At 32.5% G+C, this 24,115-nt stretch overlaps 2 protein-coding genes across 5 annotated transcripts; one reads left to right on the top strand and one right to left on the bottom strand.

Annotated features, from left to right (window-relative positions):
• The first annotated feature begins 3,063 nt into the window (after window positions 1–3,063).
• LOC102597313 (probable galacturonosyltransferase 15) lies at window positions 3,064–9,975 on the top strand. Of its 3 annotated transcripts, none has more exons than XM_015309413.1 (7): window positions 3,064–3,253; window positions 3,602–3,982; window positions 4,092–4,135; window positions 5,773–5,937; window positions 7,814–8,395; window positions 8,499–8,801; window positions 8,899–9,300. In XM_015309413.1, exons 2-7 carry the CDS (start codon window positions 3,724–3,726, stop codon window positions 9,019–9,021), a joined length of 1,476 nt encoding a protein of 491 aa, XP_015164899.1. In that variant the 5' UTR covers window positions 3,064–3,253; window positions 3,602–3,723; the 3' UTR covers window positions 9,022–9,300. The 3 variants fall into 3 exon arrangements, with proteins under 3 accessions (XP_015164899.1, XP_006348942.1, XP_015164900.1); XM_006348880.2 differs by lacking the exon at window positions 8,899–9,300 and adding an exon at window positions 9,401–9,975 and having other exon boundaries at window positions 3,067–3,253; XM_015309414.1 differs by lacking the exons at window positions 3,064–3,253; window positions 8,899–9,300 and adding an exon at window positions 9,401–9,975 and having other exon boundaries at window positions 3,952–3,982; window positions 5,778–5,937.
• A 652-nt stretch (window positions 9,976–10,627) lies between these two features.
• Window positions 10,628–21,696, bottom strand: LOC102596767 (floral homeotic protein AGAMOUS-like). 2 transcript variants are annotated; one of them, XM_006348879.2, is made up of 9 exons: window positions 21,631–21,696; window positions 21,132–21,406; window positions 16,178–16,259; window positions 14,653–14,714; window positions 14,356–14,455; window positions 14,223–14,264; window positions 13,810–13,851; window positions 12,691–12,890; window positions 10,628–10,882 (listed from the first exon to the last, which is right to left on the bottom strand). In XM_006348879.2, exons 2-9 carry the CDS (start codon window positions 21,386–21,388, stop codon window positions 10,879–10,881), a joined length of 789 nt encoding a protein of 262 aa, XP_006348941.1. In that variant the 5' UTR covers window positions 21,389–21,406; window positions 21,631–21,696; the 3' UTR covers window positions 10,628–10,878. The 2 variants fall into 2 exon arrangements, with proteins under 2 accessions (XP_006348941.1, XP_006348940.1); XM_006348878.1 differs by lacking the exon at window positions 21,631–21,696 and having other exon boundaries at window positions 21,132–21,459.
• Between the last annotated feature and the right edge of the window lie 2,419 nt (window positions 21,697–24,115).

Raw genomic sequence — 24,115 nt, 5'->3', positions numbered from 1 at the left:
TCCTTCGTCTCAATTTGTTTATTTTACCTTTTTTTTAATTTGTTTAAAAATTAAAATAAATAAACAAATTAAAACGAAGGAAATATTTATGTAGGCATTTGTCCAAAGAAACAAAAAAAAAATCAGTAATTTTTTTAAGGAGTTTGTATTTAGTTATTGTTTTTGCAAATACAGTATTATTTTAATTGTTGAAAGTCAAAACAGGATTTTGAATGTTTTCTTAATTCTAAATACAATTTCAAGTTCTATATTGAAATTGTCATGACATAATGCTAGTTTTCAAATAAATTTGGTAAAAGTTTGACAAGTAAGATTATGATCCATTATTTAGCCCATTTTGATCCAACTCATCTCAATCTAATAATCTTTGAACGAATTAATGAACCACTTATTTATTAACTCATTCATAGTGAGTTTCAAAAACTCATCCACTCTAGCCGATGTTTTTTTTTTTTGGTTACTTCAAAAGTAGTTGCTTCAGCTTCAACTATTTGAATTTTCAATATTCTTTTTTATTTCTCATCAAACAAAGAGCATCTTCTCACTTCAAAAACAAGGGCTATTGCGACGTTTCCAATTTATAATGAAGAAATGATAGTAGCTCTATGTTTTATAGGCTTCATACGTAATACAACGATTTGAACCGTCACAATGAACTATAACGGTGTTGTGTGAAAATAACGTAATCTTATCAAATCACAAAGCGTATCACGACGATTTTTCAGAAATCATTGTAATATATATTGAAAATCCTAATATCATTGCTATTAATTACTCAAACAAGCATGAACCACTATGGATGTGAGCCATTCAAAAACTTAAAAGGTCAAGACTATCTTCCAAAAGTGTCCTAACTTATTGTGGATGAGACATTGTTAATTTTCTATTCTACATGCGTAGTACTAAAAAATGTACTAGCTAGTAGCCAAAACATATAGTAGCACAAAAGGCAAATAGCAAATTGTAGATAAACTTTCCTTTTTCTATTTCACCTTTATAAGCAATAAGAACTCTCTATCCTCTTTTTTATTTATTTTTGGTCTTAAGCTTTGTGTCCCTTTTTTTGTGGGAAACAAAAACAGGCAATAGCATCTAAACAAGATGGTCCATCACACACACACACACACACAGTAGAGTAAGAAGAAGGAGAATAATAGAGCAATAAATCCAAACAACGTAACATCCTTTTTATCCAATAACGCGTACCATTCACCTTTTCCAACGCACAATTCACTCTGCTTTCACATGTCAATGTTTCGATTATGATTCCGTCGTCTCCTTCCTAAATAAGTGATATTTTTAGCATGGACATGCTTTTTGACAGTGACGTAGCCACCTATAGCCCATGATGATCAATCAGACACCCTTCGTCGATAAATTGTACTAGGTTAAAATTTCTGACTTCGTCACTATTTTAAGAAATTACCTATTCATAAATGATGGACTACAGCTGATGTAAGAAGTGTTGCTTAATTATTACATGAAACTTAACCGCGCATACTAATTCAAAAATTTTGAAGTAGTGGAAAGTGTAACTCTATCTAAAAGATGTTTATAGTGGCAAAAGTCAAAAAAGGAGAAAAGTTTATCAGATGGACAGCAAAAGAAAAGCCTGAAATTATGTTAATTACTAATTATTAGTAGTAAAACCCACTAAGTTAAGCAAAACTAGCACTTAAAAGTTATAACATTTCTTTTAATGTCAACAGTACATGCAGGAGACAAGAGTAATTAGCCACAATTTTCCTCCTCTTTTTATTTTTCATTCTGAAGATATAAATAAAGGAGCAAGAACAAGGATTGTGTACTTTATAGTTGCAATGGATATAATTAAATTATAAGGAGCAAGAACAAGAACAAGGATTGTGTACTTTATAGTTGCAACGGAAACTGTTGATCGATCTTATTAATAAAGAATCAACCCAAACTCTACTTCGAATCACTAGAAAATAAACAATTTTTCCAAAAACTAGATGTGTTTTTGTTTTTCTTTTGTGTTGGGAGAAATCTATTTTTCACGCTCTCTCTTTCTCTGCAGAAAGATCATTGTTCCTTAGCTGCTACACTTGTTTTTCAAATCCTCTAGGAAACCTCCTCCTATTTTATCTCATCTTAATGGTCGGCTCAATCCACATAAGTGATTCGCAACGCCAAATTAATTATCCAACATATAGCTACATGAGTTCAATTGTCAATATATATCACCTTTGCGATATATGAGATGGTGGTTCAATTTTTGAGCGAAAACGATAATTAAAATAGAACGGAGAGAGTATTAAAACTAACGCAGAAAGAGAATACATTGAAAACAGAACTAAATATAAAAACTTATTCAGAGCGTTTCATGTCATGTCACGTAACTAAACTAACATTTCTTAGATTGAAATGCAAATTACAAAGCTTAAAAACAGCATATGAGTTGAAATTCTTCAGATTTCGATTTGTTATCGGGAATTGTAATATTTCCCCTTCTATTTCAGCAAATATTAATGACTTGTCTGTTCCATAAACATGCTCTTTAATCTACTCTTTATATTACTAATTACTTATTCATTTTTTAATTGACACACCTATTAAAAAAATATTTTTTGACATAGTGAGTTTATCATTTTACCCCTATTAATTATGAAGTGGATGAATTAAAAACTTAAGGTTTTCAAGAAGTTTCATTTTTTTCAAAGTAATTAATTGAGGGTATAATAGGTAAAAAAATTGTTTTTTCTTGATTTGTCAAATTAACAAGTAATTAGGGACAATTAAAAAAAAAAAGTGGACAAGTAATTAGGAACAAGGGGAGTACTAAATTAACGGCTAATTCCATTCAGTTAATTATTTGTATATGTGTCAAAATTTGATTGGTTTAATTACTGTTTGCTTAGAGGAAAGCTGGTACCGTCGGGTATTTGTCGACAAATGGCAGACGAGAGAGGAAAAAATTACTGGCATTGTTATTTGTCGGTGATTTGAAGGGCAAATTCGTAAAGTGACAGAAAGATCTAAAGGGCAAAAAAGGAATAAAGAATAATTTATCTCCTGTACGTAGTAGAATTTTTGTAGCTGCTCTGTAGTCCATCTAATTTCCCTTAAGCATTTAACGCGGCTATCAGTTTTGGCTTTTCGGCTTTGTCGTCCCCACTTTCATCTCTACACAGCCAAAAGAGTGTGATCTATAGTGAAACTAAATATAGAAACTGAACAATCTTCATTATTAAGCTCCTGAAGATTTCAACGAGCTATTAGATTCTGTTCGAAGGTAAATTTTCTGCTTCAATTCAATGTTCTTTCGATTATCACACTGATACGATTGAAACTATAAGTTTTTGATTTATTAGGATCTATAAAACTGATACTAACTAGTTTGCAATTGACGTTCGTAGTTTTTGTGGCTTTTGGATCATTTTTTCGGATCAATCACTGATTTGAACAATTATTCGAATTTTTTTGATATTGAATTGGCGAGAATGTTGTTGATGAATGATTTATGGAGTAAGAGTTACTTAGCGTTCAATTTGAAATTTCTCCATACCTGGGATTGAGTCAGTGATTTTCGCTGTTTCGAATTGTTTGTGTGCGGGCTAACGATGTGTATTTGCTGAAGCAGAGGATGAGTATGAGTGCGGAATGAATGAGCACTCGAGGAAGCGGATCTGAAGCTGGAACCGAGAAGAAATGAGATTATTTGTTTGGAAGAAGAAGAGGAAACTGAAGTTCAGTATTGATTAGATGATGAAGTTTTACATATCGGCGACGGGGATTAAAAAACTGACTATATCGAGTTCCGCCGCTGTTTCGAGCGGCAGAGGTGGCGTAGGATTGCCGATTGGTATGAAAGGGAAAGGATTACCGCCGGTGACTCGCCGGATATCTCACCGGACGTTGTTATTGCCGGCCGTTTTGGTTCTCGGTTTACTTTTAACCTTACTGTTTTTCAGAATTACCTTTATCATGCTCGAATCTGCCGCTTTTTGCTCTTCCCCTATCGGTAAACTTTTTTCTGATTGTATCTAAAAAAAAATTGTTTTTCATTTTTTTGGTCTTTTTATTGGTTGATAATATTAATCTTTTTATTGGTTATTGTTTTTAAATTACAGGTTGTCTAGGATGGAGAATTTTCGGCGGGAGTGACTCAACTCGGGTAAATCATTTTTCATCTTTTTAATAAATTAACGCAAATTTTACTCATTGACATATATCCTTGTGGTGATTAAATATTCAAAACATTAGGTGTAACAATTTTTTTCTTTTTTCTTTTTACCATTTTGCAATCTATCCACGTGGGAGCACCTTCACAATTTGGACCAAAATTGTTTTTTACCTTTTTATTACAGTTAAAATTGTACCCACACTTTGGAATATAAGTTTTTTACTCATCCATATTGACGGAAAAATTCAACCATCAAAAAGTAAATTTTTGTCTTCATTTTATTTTCATCATAGGTACATTAAGGTATTTGGTCATGAAATATTTTCACTTTTTTTTTAAATTGAACTCTAAAAAATACATTTGATCATAAAATTTTAAAATTTAACTTAAAATTGATTTTCCAAATTACTCTAAAAAAAAGTAAAAATAACTCTAATTTGAAAAGAAAAACTACTTTTCTTTAAATTTCACAATAAAAAATGGTCAAACGCTTAGAATTAAGAAAGTTTCAATATGATAACCACTTAGATTCTCAAAATTGCATAGGATGAATATTTGTATATTACTTTTTTTTTGGGTTGGATTCCGCCCAGATAAGACTTGTTCAATCTATTTTCAAAGCTTAATTTGAGATTTCTAGTTAGTAATGATGAAATTTTATCCATTTCATCGCAACATATGGTCGCTTCCTATAAACCCATACTTTTCTAGGATATTAGTGAATCGTAGTAGCTGCTGCCTTGGTTATTTCAGGCAAAAAAATTTAAATAAGAAACCAGGTACTTTCCCCATACCTACTAAATATATTACGTACAACTCAAGCATATTCTCTACTTATAGTTCCAAGGGTAACGCATTAAAGGAATTGTCGGTAATTGACATCCACTTGTTGGTTTTTGTATACATGGTCACTAGTAAACCACAATATGATTCGTATGTAATACTATCATTCTGACTAGGACTAAGTAATGTTGTTTTCATTTCCATTCTAGACTTTACTAGTCCCACTTGTTATATATTATTTTTAATACTAGAGCTAGACCATAATGTAGCAAAGATAATAAAGTGGTACACATTACTTCCGTATAAGTCAAAATTGCTCTTGGAAAAATGGGACTTTCATCTGGATATTTGCCCACTTGACTTTATTATTTAAGAGATTGGTTGGCCTTTATTATATATCGTTGCATGTCCACATCGATAATATTGAGTATTGATAGACTTAGACGAACAATAACTATACATGATATGTATACATTATTAGTATTACTTAACAACGATTAATTAATACACTAAAAGAGCCACCCAAAAGCCAATGAATCAGTCAGATAATTTGTTCATTGGGAGCTCTATGTTAATTTTATACAAATACCTCTCAATTTTTGCAAAGACATATATATTTCGAGACGAGGTTAATGGGTGCTCGAATACCCGGCGAATTCCATGTGGGTCCGCCCTTGACGGAAGATTTTTTTTTAAAATTTGTGGTCTAAAATAAACATAGATGTAAATATCATACATGGTTTAAGTTTTTCCTAATATGAAGTTTTGATTAACAGATTCTCAGTATTTATTGTTACTATTTCTGATGCTAACTTTTCTTCCTTTTTAACCATACGGTGAAAAAGCTCAGAGAAGAGTTGATGCGGGCATTGTTGGAGGCAACAAATGATGGTGACAATGGAATAGAGAGGAGCTCAACTTCATTACCATCCTCATTCAATGATCTTGTGAAGGACATGACTTCAAATGGACAAGACATCAAGGCTTTCGCTTTCAAAACTAAAGCTATGGTAACAAGCAACCCCTTTACTTCACTGTACTGTGCTTTTCATTTTATCATTCTTGCAGAGATCTTCACACAAATAGTCTGACTGTTTATTTTTTTTTATTTAGTATACAATAATTATACACAATCAATCATACACGCCAGCTATTTAGGTTCTCTTATTTATGAGTTGCAGTTATATTATAAATTATCATATACCTAACTTGTCTTTTAGTTTCTACTATTATTTAGCTGAGAATAATTTTTTCAAATTTTATCACTTCCTCTTTGGTTTGAGAATCTTGAATTAGAAAAAGCACAACTAGGCCACTTAGTCACATGAATAATCAGACAGCTGGTCTGTGATGCTCCATCACTCAAGCATTGGTGCGTATTTCTGTTTTGGAATGCGTAATGGACCCACTTGTTGGTGCTCCGTGTAAAAGAAATTATTTTACCTACCTATAATAAGTGGGAATGTCAATCATTTATTGCAAATGCTCAGTAGTTATAACTTTGTAAGACAGCTATATTAAGCAATTAAATTATTTCTAACAGTAATGTAAAATTCTCAAATTACTAACAGGAGTAGATATTATCTTTCAAGCCACGAAAAGTAAGCAGATTATTATGAGATTGAAAGAAGATTAACATTAGAATCTCTTAGTCATGACTAGGCAATACCTAAGGCGGTGTTTTAATGGTCAATGAAATGGGAGGAGAACCATGATGTTTCAGGTTTAAATCCTAGTGAAAGGCAAAAAATACTACTCCGAGTTCTTCCTATTGGCCTATGTTTTGATGGAATAGTTGAGGTGTGTGTAAGCTAGCACAAGCACCTTCATAAAATATTTTTATGGTTACACAATGAAGACGCTGCTTATTTTCTTTTATGTAGTGATTTGTTCTTTTACTATAGCTAGTTCTATTTGTCTAAAGAATTTTAAAAGTTGATTAGATTCTGCAACGAAAATATTTCACATAGATGAGAACTTCACACATAGATACTGCTTTCCACCATCCTGGAAGGGGAATTTAACTTCACATAGATACTGCTTTCCATCTTCAATTAAAGCCAAATTTCAAGATTTCATTGTTTATGTAGATTCAGCTACATGTTACCACAGTAACTTAATTTAATCAAATTACATATATTCAAGGCCTGGTTACCCCGAGTATATATCTTGAAGCTGAATTTGAAATGAGAATTCCAAGGCTTTCTTTACCTGTGAAAGAATAGGAATCTTTCTAGAAGATTGCCGGCTGTTTGGACCCAAAACTGTCTGAGCCTGTTTTTTTGTAATGGATTAAGTATATTGAACCAGAAATAGAGTCAATTTCTGATGGACAGATGGAGTCCGCACCATGATGCCTTGCAAGCAATATTCACTGATTTATAGGACTAATAGAGGAAATCAAAGAGACGAATTTGTCATCAACCTGAAATCAAATTGCGTTTAGGCTCCTCTCTAATACCATTTGAACGATTCCATTATTTTAAGATGTTAGAAAAACTCCATTCTGGTGCTGCAGTTGCAGTATCGAAACTTATTTCTAACAGCATAATACCAAGGGAAACCTACACCATATGATCATCAGCCATAACATACCAACCTGAGGGAGGATCTCCAAAATTCCCTGCATGGCATAGTCTCATGTGCCAACAGGGCATGTTTGTCGACAGTTAGATTGCATATTTTTGGTTTCAATATCAGGTGTACATTTCAAGAATTACTCTATACTGAACTTTAAAGTGACATTTTGGAAATAACAGTAAGTTTATTAACTTTAAGTGACATGACTTCTTTTTTTAACTCCTTGCATATTTATTGACTACAGAGTACATCTGTTTTATTGTTATTAACTTTTGAATTAAGTTTATGGTTCTTTCCTTTGTTTAGATAATGAAGATGGAGCAAATGGTAGAATCAGCAAGGCAAAGTGAGTCTATTTTTTGGCACTTAGCTTCTCACGGTGTACCAAAGGGCATACATTGCCTATCCCTCAAGTTAGCTGAAGAATATGCTGAAAATGCTGCTGCACGTTCTCGCTTGCCTTCACCCCAATATATTTCCCACCTCATTGACCCTTCCTTCCATCATGTAGTTCTTTTAACGGACAATGTCATTGCTGCATCTGTTGTAGTTTCCTCGACCATTAAAAGCTCAAGTATCCCAGAAAGATTGGTGTTTCATATAGTTACTGATAAGAAGACATACACTGCAATGCATGCATGGTTTGCTGTAAACTCTGTTAATTCGGCTTTCCTGGAAGTAAGAGGATTGCATCAGTATGATTGGTCTCATGAGGTGAATATTGGGATTAAGGAGATGATAGAGATTCATCGATTGATCTGTAGCCACAAGCTTGACAGCATGAAAATGGAAAATATTCCAAACAAGTATGAACATGAAAAAGATTTGCAGCATCTACGGCCTAGCTGTACATCCCTCTTGAATCATCTGCGCATCTATATCCCCGAGGTAATAACTTTATTTAACATTGTTTTCACTGACAAAAGGATGATCTTGAGCATGGACATTTAATGAATAATTGATTTTTTTATATAATTTCATGGGTTCACAGCTTTTCCCAGACCTGAACAAGATTGTATTTTTGGACGATGATACTGTAGTACAGCATGATTTATCGTCTCTGTGGGAACTTGATCTCAATGGGAAAGTTGTTGGTGCAGCTTTTGACTCGAGCTGTGGAGATGACTGTTGCCCTGGAAGAAAGTACAAGGATTACTTTAATTTTACGAGTCCTATTATATCATCTAAGTTGGATTATGATCGTTGCGGATGGCTTTATGGAATGAATGTCTTTGATCTCCAGGCTTGGAGGAAGACTAACATCACTGCAACTTACCATCACTGGCTTAAACTTGTAAGTATAGTTCAACCAGAATTAGTTATAGATCAAAACTATAAACTGCATTGTTATTCGTTCTAAATGCCTATTTGTTACTTGATCTCATCAATAGTCGAGCAATGCTTTATGCGTAGCTGCTGCTGCAGAATATATCAAGTTGAGCATTCTTTCCTCTGATGCCCCAACATTTCAGTATTACACCCTAGCATGCTCCATTTTAGTCCCACCATATTAAGAAAGAGTTGTCATAGCTGGTCAGTGAGATGACAGTTCAGAAATAAATGATTGATACGCTCAGGCTTGTCTCCACATAGATAACATCTAGAGCACAACTGGAATCCTCTTTTGTGGAATCCTGCATAATGTTTCAAGTTGCGCATTTTGTGGCTATTATCATGTGAAATTACACGATTGTTAGCTTAAATCTTTTCAGACAGGTTTTCATGCTATTGGAAACATTTATCAATAAGGTGTTAGCTTTTCTTCTCAAACAAAAGAGGAACAATCGATCTAATGGAATTCTAGCTCTTTTTGTCGTTCTTATTTGTTTAAGTAGCTTCTTTCAATGTCTGCAGAATGCCCCGACATTGACCTCTCTTAATTCTATCTTACAGAACCTGAACTCTGGTTTTGAATTGTGGAATCCTGGAGCACTTCCACCTTCTCTAATTGCTTTTGAGGGTCATGTGCACCGGATTGATCCTTCATGGCACATTGCTGGTTTAGGTTATCGATCCATTATTAATGTTACACAATCTGTACTGGAAGATGGAGCAGTTGTACATTTCAGTGGACCAGCCAAGCCATGGCTTGAGATTGGGGCCCCTGAGATACGAAGCTTGTGGAGCCGCCATGTAAATATGTCAAATGAATTCATTAGGAAATGTGGAATCATGGAGTGAACAATTAAGGGGACAAAGTCTCACTCTCAACGTGAAATGTATCAGAATTTATCATCGATATATATTCTGAGTTGGAGGGAAGAAGGTACAGCCTTCAGTCTCCAATCAGACCACACAGTAGTCTCCCTGTATAGACGAGAAGCTAGCATGCCATATACCACTCAGACTAGATAATGTTTGACAACCTTCGAGATGCAATAGGTTTATATAGGTATAGGTATTGTAAAAGTATTTTTCCACGTACGTTTCCTTAAATATATATATAACAATATCTTAGTTCTACTCTTTGAAAACTCTATTCTTCTCTATATTGAGGTCATATGTAGCTTAATTTCATCTATGATAGAAAGTAATCTTAAATAATGACACCATGGGCAGATGATCGTCAACAACTCAAGACAGGAAGTGTTTCTAACGAAGGTCAAGTGAAATCTGATAGTGGCTATATATTCCTTGTCAATATCTTGTATGTTTATAGGAACTTATTCCGAAATTTCTACTAGTTCTTCTTGTAGGATGAACTAAATCAATGCTCTAAAGATTTGCAGAATACTGTTTTTTTTTTGTTTTGATTTGGGGGATGACATTCACTGACTTATATATCTGCTGTTTGTATATCCTTCTAGTGAGTGAAACAACGCGTAATGAGACTTAGGAGCTGCAGAATAACCAAACAAACAGATCAAAGTTCCCTAAATATTTATCCAAGATATTTCATAGTTCTTCAAGAATTTCTGAAGAATATTTCAAACATATGCAACTTTACTTATTCCTACTACTTTTATGAAGTAACAAACACACTGTAAAGTTTTCAAAAGCTTTAATAAGTATGTCAATTATTCTCATAAATGTTTCAACATCATTCTTATTTTCTAAACATTATATTCTTTGATATAAAGATAAATAAATTAACAAAATAGCTTGCTAAAGATTATTGTATAGTTCAATAGTTTTTTTATTTATAGAAGCCTGTAAAAGTATATAGAAGTAGTCATAATATAACAAACAAGATTTTTCATTCCTTAATTAACAGAATACTGAATAATATTGCTTGAAAATAAACAGTTTAAATCTCAGTGGCAATAATTATGATTGATTTACAACACTATAGGTTAAAAATTGTAGTACACATTTCTGAAGATGAAGGAAGAGCTTTGACCCCAAATTTCAGAAAACCTGCTCCATGATTATCAGCTGCAGAGATAACACCAGCCAAGACAAAAAATGGGGAAATAATCAGTTAAAGATTATTGAAGTAATTAAGCACTACTAAAAATCAGTATTCAGTAGCTATTTCCACAAATATTTTGATTGAATCGGTGAGAAAATAAAAAACACTAGTGTTTTCAAAAGAAAAAAATTAGGAAGTTCCATAGTATTTCAGTGACAATCTGTTTCCCCATCATGTGTTTTCACAATGAACTGGTTTGGTGGGAAAATCATAATTTATAACACAAATTTTTGATTGATTCGCAATGAAAAAAGTATTTATTTCTAGTAGTGAAGTTACTTGTATCTTGCATACGTACAAGTGCTCAACTTCAACATTGTTTCTAAAGTAAAAGCTAAGAGGATGGTATGTTGTTGGCTAGCTATACATGAGAGATACAAGCTTCTCAATTTTTTGCAAACTTCATAAAACTTTCCACCATAGCTAGATCTAGAATTTTATGCGAGTGAATTTGATCCAAAATCTATAGTCAAACGCTAGCTAAGGTAATGGATTTTGGATCACAATGTTCTAGATAAGATTCTTTGTCTATTAAGTGAATTTCTTAACACAAATACGAAATTCACGCTCTTCTAATTGTGTTCTGGCAAACCCCCATCAGTTCATCTTCCCCTGACCATAGCCTTAGTTCTTCTAGATTAGACAAAGTTTCTTGTCTTTCTTTAAGATTTGGACAATCTCTTTAGTTACAACACATATAAATGAAGACAAAAAGTAAGAAAGTCTTGAGCCTTGGACACAAAACATTAAGACAATGGGTGGAGCGACTGAAAATATTTACAAGTAATCTTTTGTTGTTGCACCTCTATGACAAAAGAAGTTCCGCTCCGCCCACCCGTCGAGTCAATGCTAAAGGTTCACTAGACTTGAAGTACACTCATTTATAATTAGTTATTGGTATGAAAAACGTAAAAAGTAGTAACCAACGTTTATTGAAAATAACAACTATAAAGATTTGACACCAAAAGTGGTTAGTGGTGACTATTGAACAAATTTTTTTGGCTTGAGTTAGGTTAAAAACACAGAATGAATCACCGTCTTCAAATAAAGTATTTTCTAGTATAGCACCATGAATGATGCATACTATGTTGTTTATTGGGTTCTCGACAAATCATTCAATACATTTTAGGTAAACTTTTAAACAGAAATATATGATTTGAGCCAAAATTATTAGATTCTACCAATTCCTTGGGCAAAGTTGTAGCTTTGACCCTGGTTTTGGTAAGTAGACCAAAAACAATTCTATATACCTAAAATGAAGTTCCAGATTCTTTGGACTATCAAAGCTACAATGGGATTAGTTTATCCCAGCTGTGACAAAGCCTCCACAAGGTAGGTGCAAATTCATAACTAATTGAAGTTTCAGAGTAAATAGTCAAAAACATATTTGAACTATCATTTTTTCGTGAGTTTCACATCCTAATCTGACTAAAAGGTAAAGATTCTATTTTTTTCTACCCTCAATAGAGAGCTTCCACCCGTTTTGCTCTCTTGATAACTCAACTCTCAACCTTAAGATTAGAAATATGGAGTGCTCAGTGCTCACACTTTAGAATTGAAAGTAAGTAATGTTTACCATCTGAACAACTCCCTCTTGTCGGGAGGTAAACGCTCACACCTTCCTCCATAACAAGTTTTTGTTTCATGGTATAAAATCTCAATCCACACTTAAAACCATAATAAGTTTTAGTAAAATTTATCACTCATGTGAGTCTAACTAATGATTATAAATAAATTGCAAAATTATAGTTAAGAAGGAAGAGAAGCATACACAAGCTGGAGAGGAGTTTGGTCACCATCGTCGCGACGAGAGTAATGGGGATTTGGTTCCAGGAGATTTACAGGCAGGAAGTTATTGCGAGCATCTTCATAATTTGGCTGATGATGGTATTGATCAGATCCTCCTCCTCCACCTCCGCCGCCTCCAGGCATCAAGTTCATTTGCTCTTGTGCTCTCTCTACCTCTGCTATCTGCTACATATGTACATTTCAAGGATTAATTTTTAAGTTAAAACAAGAATTACCTTATTGATTAAGGAGGCGTTTGATCATGAAATTTTTTCACTTTTTCGGAGTTGAACTCTGGAAAAGCACGTTTTGTCATAGTTGAAATCCAGAATTTGAAAAACAACGAAAATGTGTTTCCACTATTCACTCCAAATTACTCACAGAAAGAAGAAAACAACTTTAATTTGAATTCATGGTCAAACACAATTCCAATTTTTAAATATTATTTTCCATTTTAAAGACAAACTATTTTTTTTAATTTAAATTTCACAATGTAACATGGTCAAACGTCCATACTAGTAGAGTCCTATCATAAGGAGTGCGTATATAAAAGGAATTCGGAGCCAAAAGGGCAACTTTTTTCTTTCAAAAAACTAAAACGGCACATCAAAAAAAAATTAACCAAAAGGGCAAAATCGCTCCGTCAGGAACAATTTATTATTATTTATGATATATAATTCAATTTTCCTCATGCTTCAACAATTTTATTGAGTATACTGTCCGTCTTGTTTATCATTTTTATATTATTAATAATTAACAATAGTCATGAATATAATAGCACTAGGCATGAAAAACGCTGCCCCTGCAGCAGCGATGTGTAAGGAAAAAAAAATTCTGACTTAAAATCACTGCCACAGCAGCGATTTTTAATAAATAAAAAAAAAAAAAATTACAAAATCGCGATTTTGAATAAAAAAAATTCAAAATCGTTGCTAGGTCAGCGATTTTTAATAAAAAAGAAAAAAGAAAAAAGTTTTTAGACAAAATCGCTGCCAGAGCAGTGATTTTTCGTCATTGTGTCAGAGGGAAATCGCTTCGTTAGGAGCGATTTTGCCCTTTTGGCTCCGGACTTTATATAAAAGCATAGAGAAAAGAATAGGACCTTTGCTCGTAGATACATGTTGGCGTTCTGCAGCTCAATCTCCTGTCAAGTGATAAGATTAGTTCATGAAAATAAAATTTGGATAAGTTAATTAATGATCTATTTATTTATTAGCTCAATTTATCTTGACTCATCTAAACGTTAGGTTGATTTAAGTATGCCGTCTATATTCTGCATTTTCAAGGGTGTGGTTTACTACTGGTCAATGAAATGGATTTTGAGTTCATGATGTCTCACGGAATACAGTCGAGACAAAACTACTAGATAACCTATTGCTTGTAAAATTAGTTAAAGTGCGCGCAAGCTGGCCTGAACACCATAGTTATAAAAAAAAAGTATGTAGTCTTTATGGACCCATTAGAAAACTTGTCAAAGTATGTAAATAAGGAAAGCACATAAATTAGCAGTTTTACCCTCTTTTGCATGAGCTCTATTTCAGAGAAAAGCAATTCATTCTGGAAAATGAAAAAATAAATATGTCAGTTTTTTGCCTTGTAATAATAATAAAAAAATTGAAATTAGCCAACAAAAAGTTGAATTATTTACCTTCTTGGAACGGACTCTACCAATGGCCTTTTCAAGTTTCCCTTCCAAATTCTTGAGGTCCCTAGGGCTTAAACTGCTCAAAGCCTCTCCAACTATTTGCCTAAACAAAACAAAAAAAAAAATCATAATTAGTCATCATCATTATTTATTACTACTCCAACTTTTGTCACTATCAGAAAATCGCTAATTTTCAATGTTCCATTTTGTTAAATTCCAACAAAAAAAAATTCATTGAAAATTAGCGATTTTCTGATAGTGAACAATGATTTATATTAGAGAAGTCCGATTTAGACTCACCTGTTATAAGTCTGGATATCTCGGATTTGTCGTCGCAGTTTGGATGCTTCTTGCTGGTAGTACTGAGGAATATACAAAAGTTGTTCAATTCAATTAATTTTATGATGATCAGAAAATATCTAGTTCTCTGTACAATTGGTACTAAAACAAAATGTAAGTGTAACGGTTCAAGTCAACTAGTAAAGTATTGTGTGTTTTTAGTTAAGACTTTTGGACCTCACCATTTTGTCTAAGGTTTAAATGAAAAGACGTCTCAACAGTTGAGTTTAGCGAATACCCTTTTGAGTTCAACAATTAGTAATTATTTGTAGGTTGTAACACTCCCCTCCCCATCCTCCCTAGAGCCGTCAAAATGGGCTTAGCCCATGGGGCCGGCCCAACCCTACCCGTTATTGGACAAGGGTTGGGATAGAATTTTTCAAGCCTATTTAAAACTAGGGCTTATAAGCCCGGCCCATATAAACCCTTGGCCCTTGAGGCTTGATCGGGGCTGGGTCGGGGTTGGCCCATGGGCCAAAACTTTTTATGTAAGAGTAATTTACAATAATCTTACTAGTATATAATCTAATTATTTGAATACACGCTATATTGTAATATTATAAATCTTCGTACCCAGATAGTATCTCGAAATATATGGACTCAAAATTGGGTTAATTTGTTCTAGATACACTCTATCCAAGTAGATTCACATGTATCTAGGATACATATACAAATCTTGCGCCCTCGCCTCTCTCCTATCTTGCTTGTCTCACTCGCATATCCAATATGCGAGATACATGCTAATTACACTAGATTTTTGTTAGTGTTATTGAAACAACATCATTGTTTGTCTTATTTGATTTGAAAATCTTCTCATTTTTTGATGTTATAGAATTATAAGTTTGAAAAGAAAAAAAAAATTAAAAAGAGAAACAGAAGGGCTAGCCCACCCCAGCCCTCGGCCCTTCTAGGGTTGGGTTGAGCATTTTCAGGCCCTACTAAATGAAGGGCCGTCCCGCCCTAGCCCTTCAAATTCCTTGGCCCTCGAGGCTTGGGCTTGGTGGGGCTGGGCCGGCCCTTTTTGACAGCTCTAATCCTCCCTTTTAGAGACGTAACGTCTTTGTTGAGGTTTACCCCCTCATAGTACCACCAAGGAAGGTACAAACTTTATTACCATTTTTAACATCCAAGCCCCCAATTTTCATGTTATTGTCTGTTTTGACTCAACCTATCAACCTCACCCTTGGCCTCTATCCCCATTAAGAAGGGAAGCCACGAGCCCACGACCTATTGTATTGCATCTTAAGTAGTTGATTCTACTACTTGAACCTTGAGCTAGCCTTACTCAACAAAACCGCGAGGTTAAAAATCCTTGAAGTGGTCTAGAGGATATCAGGCCAAAACGGACAATATATTGATAGTGCTAAGATATTTTTGTTTATACTTGTGCTTTGATGCACGAGAGGTGAAACCCTAGGTGGATGATTCCATTAAAAATTAAAAAAATTACATCGAAAAACATAGTGGTTTATATAAACAAGTTTACCTGAGTGTTAGCTTCAGAAACAGATCCAGTACTTGTGGAATCAGCATGGTGTTTCTTGTACCTATCGATAGTTGCCCTAACACTGCAAATTAAATACACACAAATCACAAAACAAATCATTTATTAGATCAAACAATAGCATACTTTTATTTATTTAATGCAACCAAATATATAGAAATTTCATTTGAGTATAGATGGCAGCAAGACTAAAACTTAGTACTCTCTCTTTGATAGTACTATGTTTGTTGAGAAAAAAAAATGTATTAAATTCCAGAACTAAATATGTCTTGTAAGACTAAACAACTAAACAAAATGTCTTTGTCAATCTTTTAGATGTAGACGCCTAGAACAAAATGCATGTTGCAGGATGAAGTGATGTTTTCTTTGTATGATAAGTTAGGAAATGACTATTAACTAAGTTGCTCGGACTCTCCAAAATTGTTGCCTTATCTGTGTCAGATTCTCCAAAAATGCACTACTTTTGGAGAATCTTACACGTATCCGTCCACATTTTTGATGAATCCAAGCAACATAGACTATTACAATTACAAGAACTAACCTTTAAAAAAAATTGGATAGCCTGAAACTGATTTTGACCTAGGTAAAAAGTAAAGGAGAAGTGTTTTTTTAACTTTTTAATATTCGTTTAAAAGAATGTTATATTTCCATATTTTTAAAACTATAAAATTCAAAGAGTATTTTTGACGGTTCTACATTCCTCTTAAAAAGTCAAAATCAAAAGTTAAATTCTTCACAGAAGTAGGGAGTAATTAGCTTTCTGCCTAAAGATTATACTCTCTTCGTTCCATGTTTCATTTTATGTGGCATCATTTTTTATTAAGTCTGTCCCTAAAAAATATCACCTTACTAACTAAAAATAATTTTAATTTCAAAATTCTTCTTTCACTCTTTGACAAAATAATTTACAACTACACAAATGTCGAAGAAATATTTTTAAACCATAAATTTTTTTCAAAAAAAAAAAAAAATTCCCTTAAATATCATGTTAAGTCGAACGATGCCACATCAAATGAGATGGAGGAGGAGTTTTGGAAATTGTGATTTGTGAGTCTTCTTTTATCCTCTGGGTTAAAAGGATGAACAAGTAATCCTTCCTGCACTTTAGGTAAGAGGAATTAAGGCAGCTGTAACCTTAATTTCGTCGAGCTAGTGATTGGTTGTTCCCTGCCACGTTGGCTCAAGATCCAACAACATGATTGGCTACAATGTTTCTTCATTTTACCCATTGAATAATACCCTAAGGAAAACCCTTTTATCCACCTCGAGATCTCTCCCCCAATTTTTTTTACCTTTTCGTAATATTCCGTCTTTACAATTTATTTGTCTGATTTTGACATGTCATGTGAAAAGTTAAAATTAAAGACTTGTCAAAAGAAGGAAAGAGACATTCTTTAAGAAACAGAAAAAAGAAAAAAAAAGAAAAAAAAAAAGAAGCAAAACAGACAAATTGAAACGGAAGAAGTATATAATAGTAACCGAGTTCAAAATATGATTTTGGATGAATTTTTTTTAATAGATATATACAGGATTTGTGCAAGAGGTATTCGATTTTCATAAACCTGCTTGTGCCCTAAATCCACTCTTATAATAACAGAGTCCGAAATTTATATAAAAATTATAATAATACCTAAAATATAACCCTACCCTAAACTTCTTAAGGTAGGATTGGATCTACAATACAAATTAGGTGTTTGATAGCATTAGCCTAAATCATGTATTTATGTTAACATAGGTACATAATCTATTTATTATCTACTAAATAAAATGTTACTATATTATTCTAAAATTCAAAACCCAGTAACTTAAAAATTCTAGATCTAGCTAGCTCCTTCCTAAAACATTCTTTGCCACTAAATTAGAATCTTCCTCGATGTCAAGAGATTCAATAATTTATGTATAGTTATAAGAAATTATTTTTAATCTATTTATACAGTATAATTTTCGTTGAAGGAATTCAATTGATCCCACTCACCCACTGTGTGTGTGATTGCAGGCAGTCAGCAGCCATTCTTCCCCATGTAACTCTCTACTCAAATTCACCAACAAATGGTGAAAAAATAGAATACCAAAAATTAATCAAAAAGTTTTTAGTTTAAGTAGGTCTTCATAAATATTGTAATTCCTTACTGCTATCACTTAATTTCTCGTATGATCACTCAATTAATAATAATAATAATTTTTTAATTTATTTTATACTTTTAATGTCTCTTAAGAAACAATGATTAATATGAGTATTGTGGAAATGAATTTGTTTCCACAATACTCATATTAATTGATATATGTATAGCCTATTAGTCTTTAGTCTTGAGAAACAATTTTGAAGAATAGTAAGTAACTAATATTGAGGATAAAATAGGAAAATAAGAGTTATTTTTTCTTAGTAGGTTAAAAGTAAAACTCTATTTGTGGTACATTTGACATATCTTTAATTTAAAACCATAAGATTTAAAATGTCTTTTACTTTCTTAAACTCCGTAGCAAGTTTCAATAAGACAAACCAATTGAAAGGGAGAAAGTATCACAAAAAGTCACTTGATTATTTAAAGGATATTGGAATAAAAAGGAGAGGTGATTTTTAAGATAATAATTATTAATTTAATAACCATTTGAAAAATCAACTCTTCCGATTCTAATTAACTAGTAAAATTTATCCCACTAGATTAGGTAATAAGCATTAGATTCAAGTCAAAGTTGAGCTAGAACGCAAGAGATATGTAACTAAGAAGGAAATACCAAATACTTAAAAGAATTTTTATTTTAGTTTATGTGACACTATATCGTAATTGCGTGAAGTGTAGATTTCCAATTGAATTTTTTGACAAAATCCGTTGAAAGTTGGCTAGTTGGAAACCCCGATGAAAATTTGATATTTTTGAACCGTCGAAAAAAAATATATGACAAAATATTGTGACGTGACCAAATATGCGTGTCTAACTCCCTATTATATGATGTCTTATGCTCATAATCACATGAAACCCTAACCCCTATATTTCAACCCCACATTTCAAGAAATTATAAAAAAATTATTTTAGAAATAAATAAATATTTTTTGACTACCATGAAATTGGAAGTTAAATAAATTCTATATCATGCCCTTTTAAATTATAACTTTTGACTATGATATGTTTTATTTACTGAGGTTGTAATTAATTATTTGTATTTATTTAATATTTTCTTCATCCCATTTTATATCGAGGAGTTACTGGTTGGAGAGTTAAACAATTTTTTCTTTTAAATTTTCTCAAACTAATTGTTAAATATTTTGAATATTTAATATGTTGATTTATATTTTGTATACTTTTTCAAATATATACTTTAATTCATAATAAAAAATAAATGTTTTAACTATTGTATTTTGAACCTCTTTACGTAAATTGAGCCAAAGGGGGATAATTTTTTAACAAATATATAAGGCTCAATTCAAATAAACTTATACCCTTTCTTTATAAAAATAAATAAATTATCATATGATGGAGAGACCTTCGATATCACCAAAACAAAGAGAAGGGGAATATTTGTCCTTACTTCAATTACAAAGCAAGGAGGGATTAGCGGGGAGATACAATTTGCTCGTGGGTTCGGTAGAATTTAGTAATTTTTTACTTAAGCTTTGTTTTTGTGTTTAAAATTTTGGTTTTATATATATATAATTAATTTAAATACTTTGTAAAGTATTTTTAAGAAAAATAAAATCAGAACTCATAAACATAAAACCGATCTCTGTTATTGAAGGGCTATAATGGTAAAAACAAAGGCAGAATGAATTGCTTTTTTTTATCTCTATCTAGAACTTCCACCTTTTTCATTTCCTTGGTGATTCGAACGAACTCACAATCTTAAGATTGAAAATGAGAAGTACTTACAATTCGAGCAACTCCCACTAGTTAGTTTGAAATTGTCTTGTTTGTCAAAATTATCCTAATTCAATTTTGACGAGCTGAAAAAGGTCCCTTTTTTTCCAAAAATTTTAGTAACTCAATTGATTGAATATCTTAACTTTCACCTTATTGGTGAGAGTTCGATCCCCTCGCTCCACCCAAAAATAAAAAAGCAACTTGACTCTTTTGGTGTACCTGAAACCCTAATCTGTAATCTGATAGGCTATTGGTTCTGTGATCTCTGAAATGACATGTTATATTAAGGAAGCATCAATTGGAAGAGTTGATGGAAAACAAATCAGAACTTGACAGCTTACAGAAAACAGAAAAAATTGGGAAGAGAGAGAAAAAATTACTAGTAGCAAAGATGCCCAAAAAAATACAGAGATAGAGAGAAAAGGGGAATAAATTTTGTAAGCTTAAGAATTTCTCTATCTATCTTAACCCTACTTGTAAATTTATCTTATAAAAATCTATATCTAGATAGTCCGACACACAAAATATTTTTGTTTACTCAAATTCTAGAAAGAATCGTACTCTCAAGAAGTTTAAAATAAAAGAATCCACATCAATTACTAATTTCACGGCTCGAATCAACAGATCTATTTGTAAATTCAAAGAAGTAACAAAGGAAAGTTTAGTGTTTTTGAAGCTCAAAAAGGAAATGAAACAAAAAAACAAAGAAAATTAAGGATTAGACAAGCAAATCTTTGTGATGGAAGAAACTCAATCTTTTAACTAAACACCATAGTCACCCTCTTATGTCAAAAAGAAAAAAAAAATCACACAAATTATCTAGTCTGACATAGATCAACCCATCTGAAAAAAAAAAATCCTCTCGCTACGAGCTCCCATCTTTTTAGGTCTCATAGTGACTTGAACCGATAATCTTAGAATTGAAGACAGAGAGTGCTTACCATCTAAGCAACCCTCTATTATCGATTTAAAAAAAAAAACCCAAATCAAAAAACACACACACAAAAGGCAAAGATCTGTCACATTTCTTCTTCATTAGGGTTAAAAGCAGATCTTGTTGAAAAATAAAATAAACAAACCTGTTATTGGCATATTCATAGAGACGGCCGCGGCTGGAAAATACAATAAGTGAAACTTCAGCATCACAAAGAACAGAAAGTTCATAAGCTTTTTTCAATAGCCCATTTCTACGTTTGCAGAACGTAACTTGTCGATTTGTCGTATTTTCGATCCTTTTAATCTCAATCTTCCCTCGTCCTCCTCCGCCTGCACCTGTTTTCCTCAACTGAGAAGACGACTCATCAACGAGTAATTCCTGATTATTAGGAAAAACCATCGTCTTCTATCTAAAAAGCTGAAAAAAGCAAAACAAATATCGCGATCTCGTTAGCTAAATTACACACTCAATCAGGGAAATTATAGTCTAAAGAAAAAATTAATAATATTTTTGTGTATGTGTTTGTAGCATCCAAAAGAAGCAAAACAACAATTTCTTTCCGACTATTTTTCTTGTTACTTGATTTATTAAAAATAATGGTGATATAGCAAAGATAGGGTAAAGAAAGAAAGAAAATCTACCTAGAGATTTTTATTTTATTTTTTTCTCTTCAAATTTGTTCCTATTTTGTATAGGTTTGAACAGGAGAGCTTGCAGAAAATGGAAGTGAGTTGAACAAGCAGAAGGGTAGTTATAGAAAGGAAAAAATTGGACCGTCCAACTAAAATATACTACTTTTTGAGTGTATGTCTATACACTACTAAATTATTCTTCATCTCAAATTAGTTGTCGTGATAATGTAAAGGGTAAAATAGTTTAATATTTCTTCCAATTAATGTTTCTTTAGAGACGTGTAAATGAGAATCAACAACAAAATACTTGGTTACTATTAGAAAATCGTCATTTTTACACTAAATTTCTCATTGAAAAATATGTAGTGATTATTTTTATAGATATTTTAATTGAATCAATGAGAAAGGAAAAAATAATAATCATTTCATATGGAAGTATTAAGAAGTTTTTCACTATTTCAGTGAGAATCTAATTTTCATTATGTATTTACCCAGTAAAGCTAGTTTTGTGGGAAATCATGTTCTACAAATTTCTCACTGATTTGTGGTAGAAAAATATTTGTTTCTAGTAGTACTTAGTGTAGTCTGTAGATCCACTACCAAATGATGAGGTGCAGCGGATAGGGTTGTTCCTCCCTTAATTAGAGGTCTCGAATTTTAGCCATAGGTATGAAAAAATTCTTGGTAGGGAGCCCTTCTCCCCGAAATGGGGCCTACGCGTCATGAATCCGAAATAATTGAGCTCTAATGCGGATACCGAAAAGTCTATAGATCCACAAGTAAATTTGAACATGTAAAAAAAATTACGACAAATTATTTAAGACAGAGTATAATTTTTATTTTTTTTATTTTTTATGGAGGTGTAGGTAAGTGGTACTCAAGGGAAGTAGCAAAAGGAGGGTGTAAAACTTTAGGTGTATAGTTTGATCAAACTCCATTTAATTATGCATTTTTCTAAAAGTTATGGGGAAAAGGGACAATGAGAGTCTCTTTTGAAAAGTGACAACTAATGGAAATTGAGTAAGATTGTTGTAAGTGCAGTCAACCTTCAGTTTAAATAGAGTAGAGAAATACAAAACTAGCAAAACCCTTTTTATGTATAATTTTTTTTTACTTTCAATTTTGCAGTCATTTTTGAGTTTTATTTTAAATCTTTTAAAAAAAAATGGAGTTAGGAGAAGGGATTACGAGACGAGAATTGAATTCTAATAAATAACGTGAAAGTTGAGGTGGTCAACCAACTAATCGACTAAGATTTCTCTATTTTTGAGTTACTCAATTCTAAATTAAGAATTTGTACATGTTAAATGAGCCTTTTCAAATAAACCATGTTTGAACTAAAGTTATTGTACATGTTCTACCAATCGAATCCCATTAGAAGCGTTGATCCAAAATTTAATGTTCTTTTGGGTTCACTATAAAAAAATATTCTAATACACATATAAGGTATGAACAAAAGCTATTTGGTTCACATGAACACGTAGTTAAGACATTGAATCCACCACTGACCCCCACCTTCTACTCTACCTCCGTCGTTGATCTCCGAGAGAGAGACTATTAACTATTGCTCAGACTTTTCAAAATTGCGACAGAATGCATCTTTGAATCCTCCAATAGTATTAATGCATTATTAGAGGATCTGACACGTGTATCCCATATTTTATTTCAGAAAGTATGAGCGAGATAGGCATGAGATGATCAAACGAGATCTCTCCCTACTCTTTATTAGCGATCTTGTGCGACAAACCTTTCGGTAATTGAATATTCTACTCATAGTGTAAATCCTGATTAATCAAATTCAGTTGATTTCAAATATCAGATGGTCAAATCAAGAAAAAGGAAAAAAAGTCTCCCCATACCTAAAAGTACTTCTCTCTCTTAAATTATTAGATTATTTTTTTCCTTCCATGATCTCTTGAAGTTGTGATTCATAGGAACAAGACTCCCATGTGATGTCCTATTCACCATCACCCATTACTCAATTCTTTTATGGTAAAGGGTAGGGGAAACCTCATGATACACTTTGCTATATTTGGTTACTATCTATCACTCTAGGGCCATATGTTGTGTGAGACTTTTTCTTCTTGTGTAGCCAAAATTTACTCCCCACTAACTACATTGCATTAACAAATTTCAATTAAAATACAAGACAATTTTGATTAAAAATTAAAATCCCTCTTTGTGGTGGGGGTTTAATTAGGTTGTGACTTGTGACCCCTACCTGTAATTAGCTAGCTAGGTGAGCCCTTTTCACAAGGTGAAAATAAAAAAAAATTATTTGCATCCGATATTTATAATAAATCAATAGATAAAAGATAGTATTTGTATATGGACTTTTCTCACCTAATTATGGTTTAAAATGTATTTTCTTTTATTATATCACTTAACTATAGTAGGTTAATATAATTAGTGTAAACGTTGAGTACATATAAGAATTTGCTCCTTGTCAAAAACTACTTCTTCTCTATATTAAAAATCACACTTTTTTTTCTGA

The sequence above is a fragment of the Solanum tuberosum genome, unplaced genomic scaffold (assembly GCF_000226075.1).
Source record: "Solanum tuberosum cultivar DM 1-3 516 R44 unplaced genomic scaffold, SolTub_3.0 scf00102, whole genome shotgun sequence".
Taxonomy (NCBI): Eukaryota; Viridiplantae; Streptophyta; class Magnoliopsida; order Solanales; family Solanaceae; genus Solanum; species Solanum tuberosum.
This window is presented reverse-complemented; position numbering and strand designations above follow the sequence as displayed.

What these genes read in the sequence shown, in the direction of transcription:
- LOC102597313 (XM_006348880.2), top strand. Translation starts at nt 3,724, where the DNA reads ATGATGAAGTTTTACATATCGGCGACGGGGATTAAAAAACTGACTATA. An exon ending in TTTTTGCTCTTCCCCTATCG is followed by an intron (nt 3,983 to 4,091) that starts GTAAACTTTTTT and finishes TTTAAATTACAG; the next exon opens with GTTGTCTAGGATGGAGAATT. An exon ending in ACCATCACTGGCTTAAACTT is followed by an intron (nt 8,802 to 9,400) that starts GTAAGTATAGTT and finishes TCTATCTTACAG; the next exon opens with AACCTGAACTCTGGTTTTGA.
- LOC102596767 (XM_006348879.2), bottom strand. Translation starts at nt 21,388, where the DNA reads ATGGTTTTTCCTAATAATCAGGAATTACTCGTTGATGAGTCGTCTTCT. An exon ending in GATATCCAGACTTATAACAG is followed by an intron (nt 14,456 to 14,652) that starts GTGAGTCTAAAT and finishes TGTTTTGTTTAG; the next exon opens with GCAAATAGTTGGAGAGGCTT. An exon ending in TAGAGCTCATGCAAAAGAGG is followed by an intron (nt 13,852 to 14,222) that starts GTAAAACTGCTA and finishes ATCACTTGACAG; the next exon opens with GAGATTGAGCTGCAGAACGC.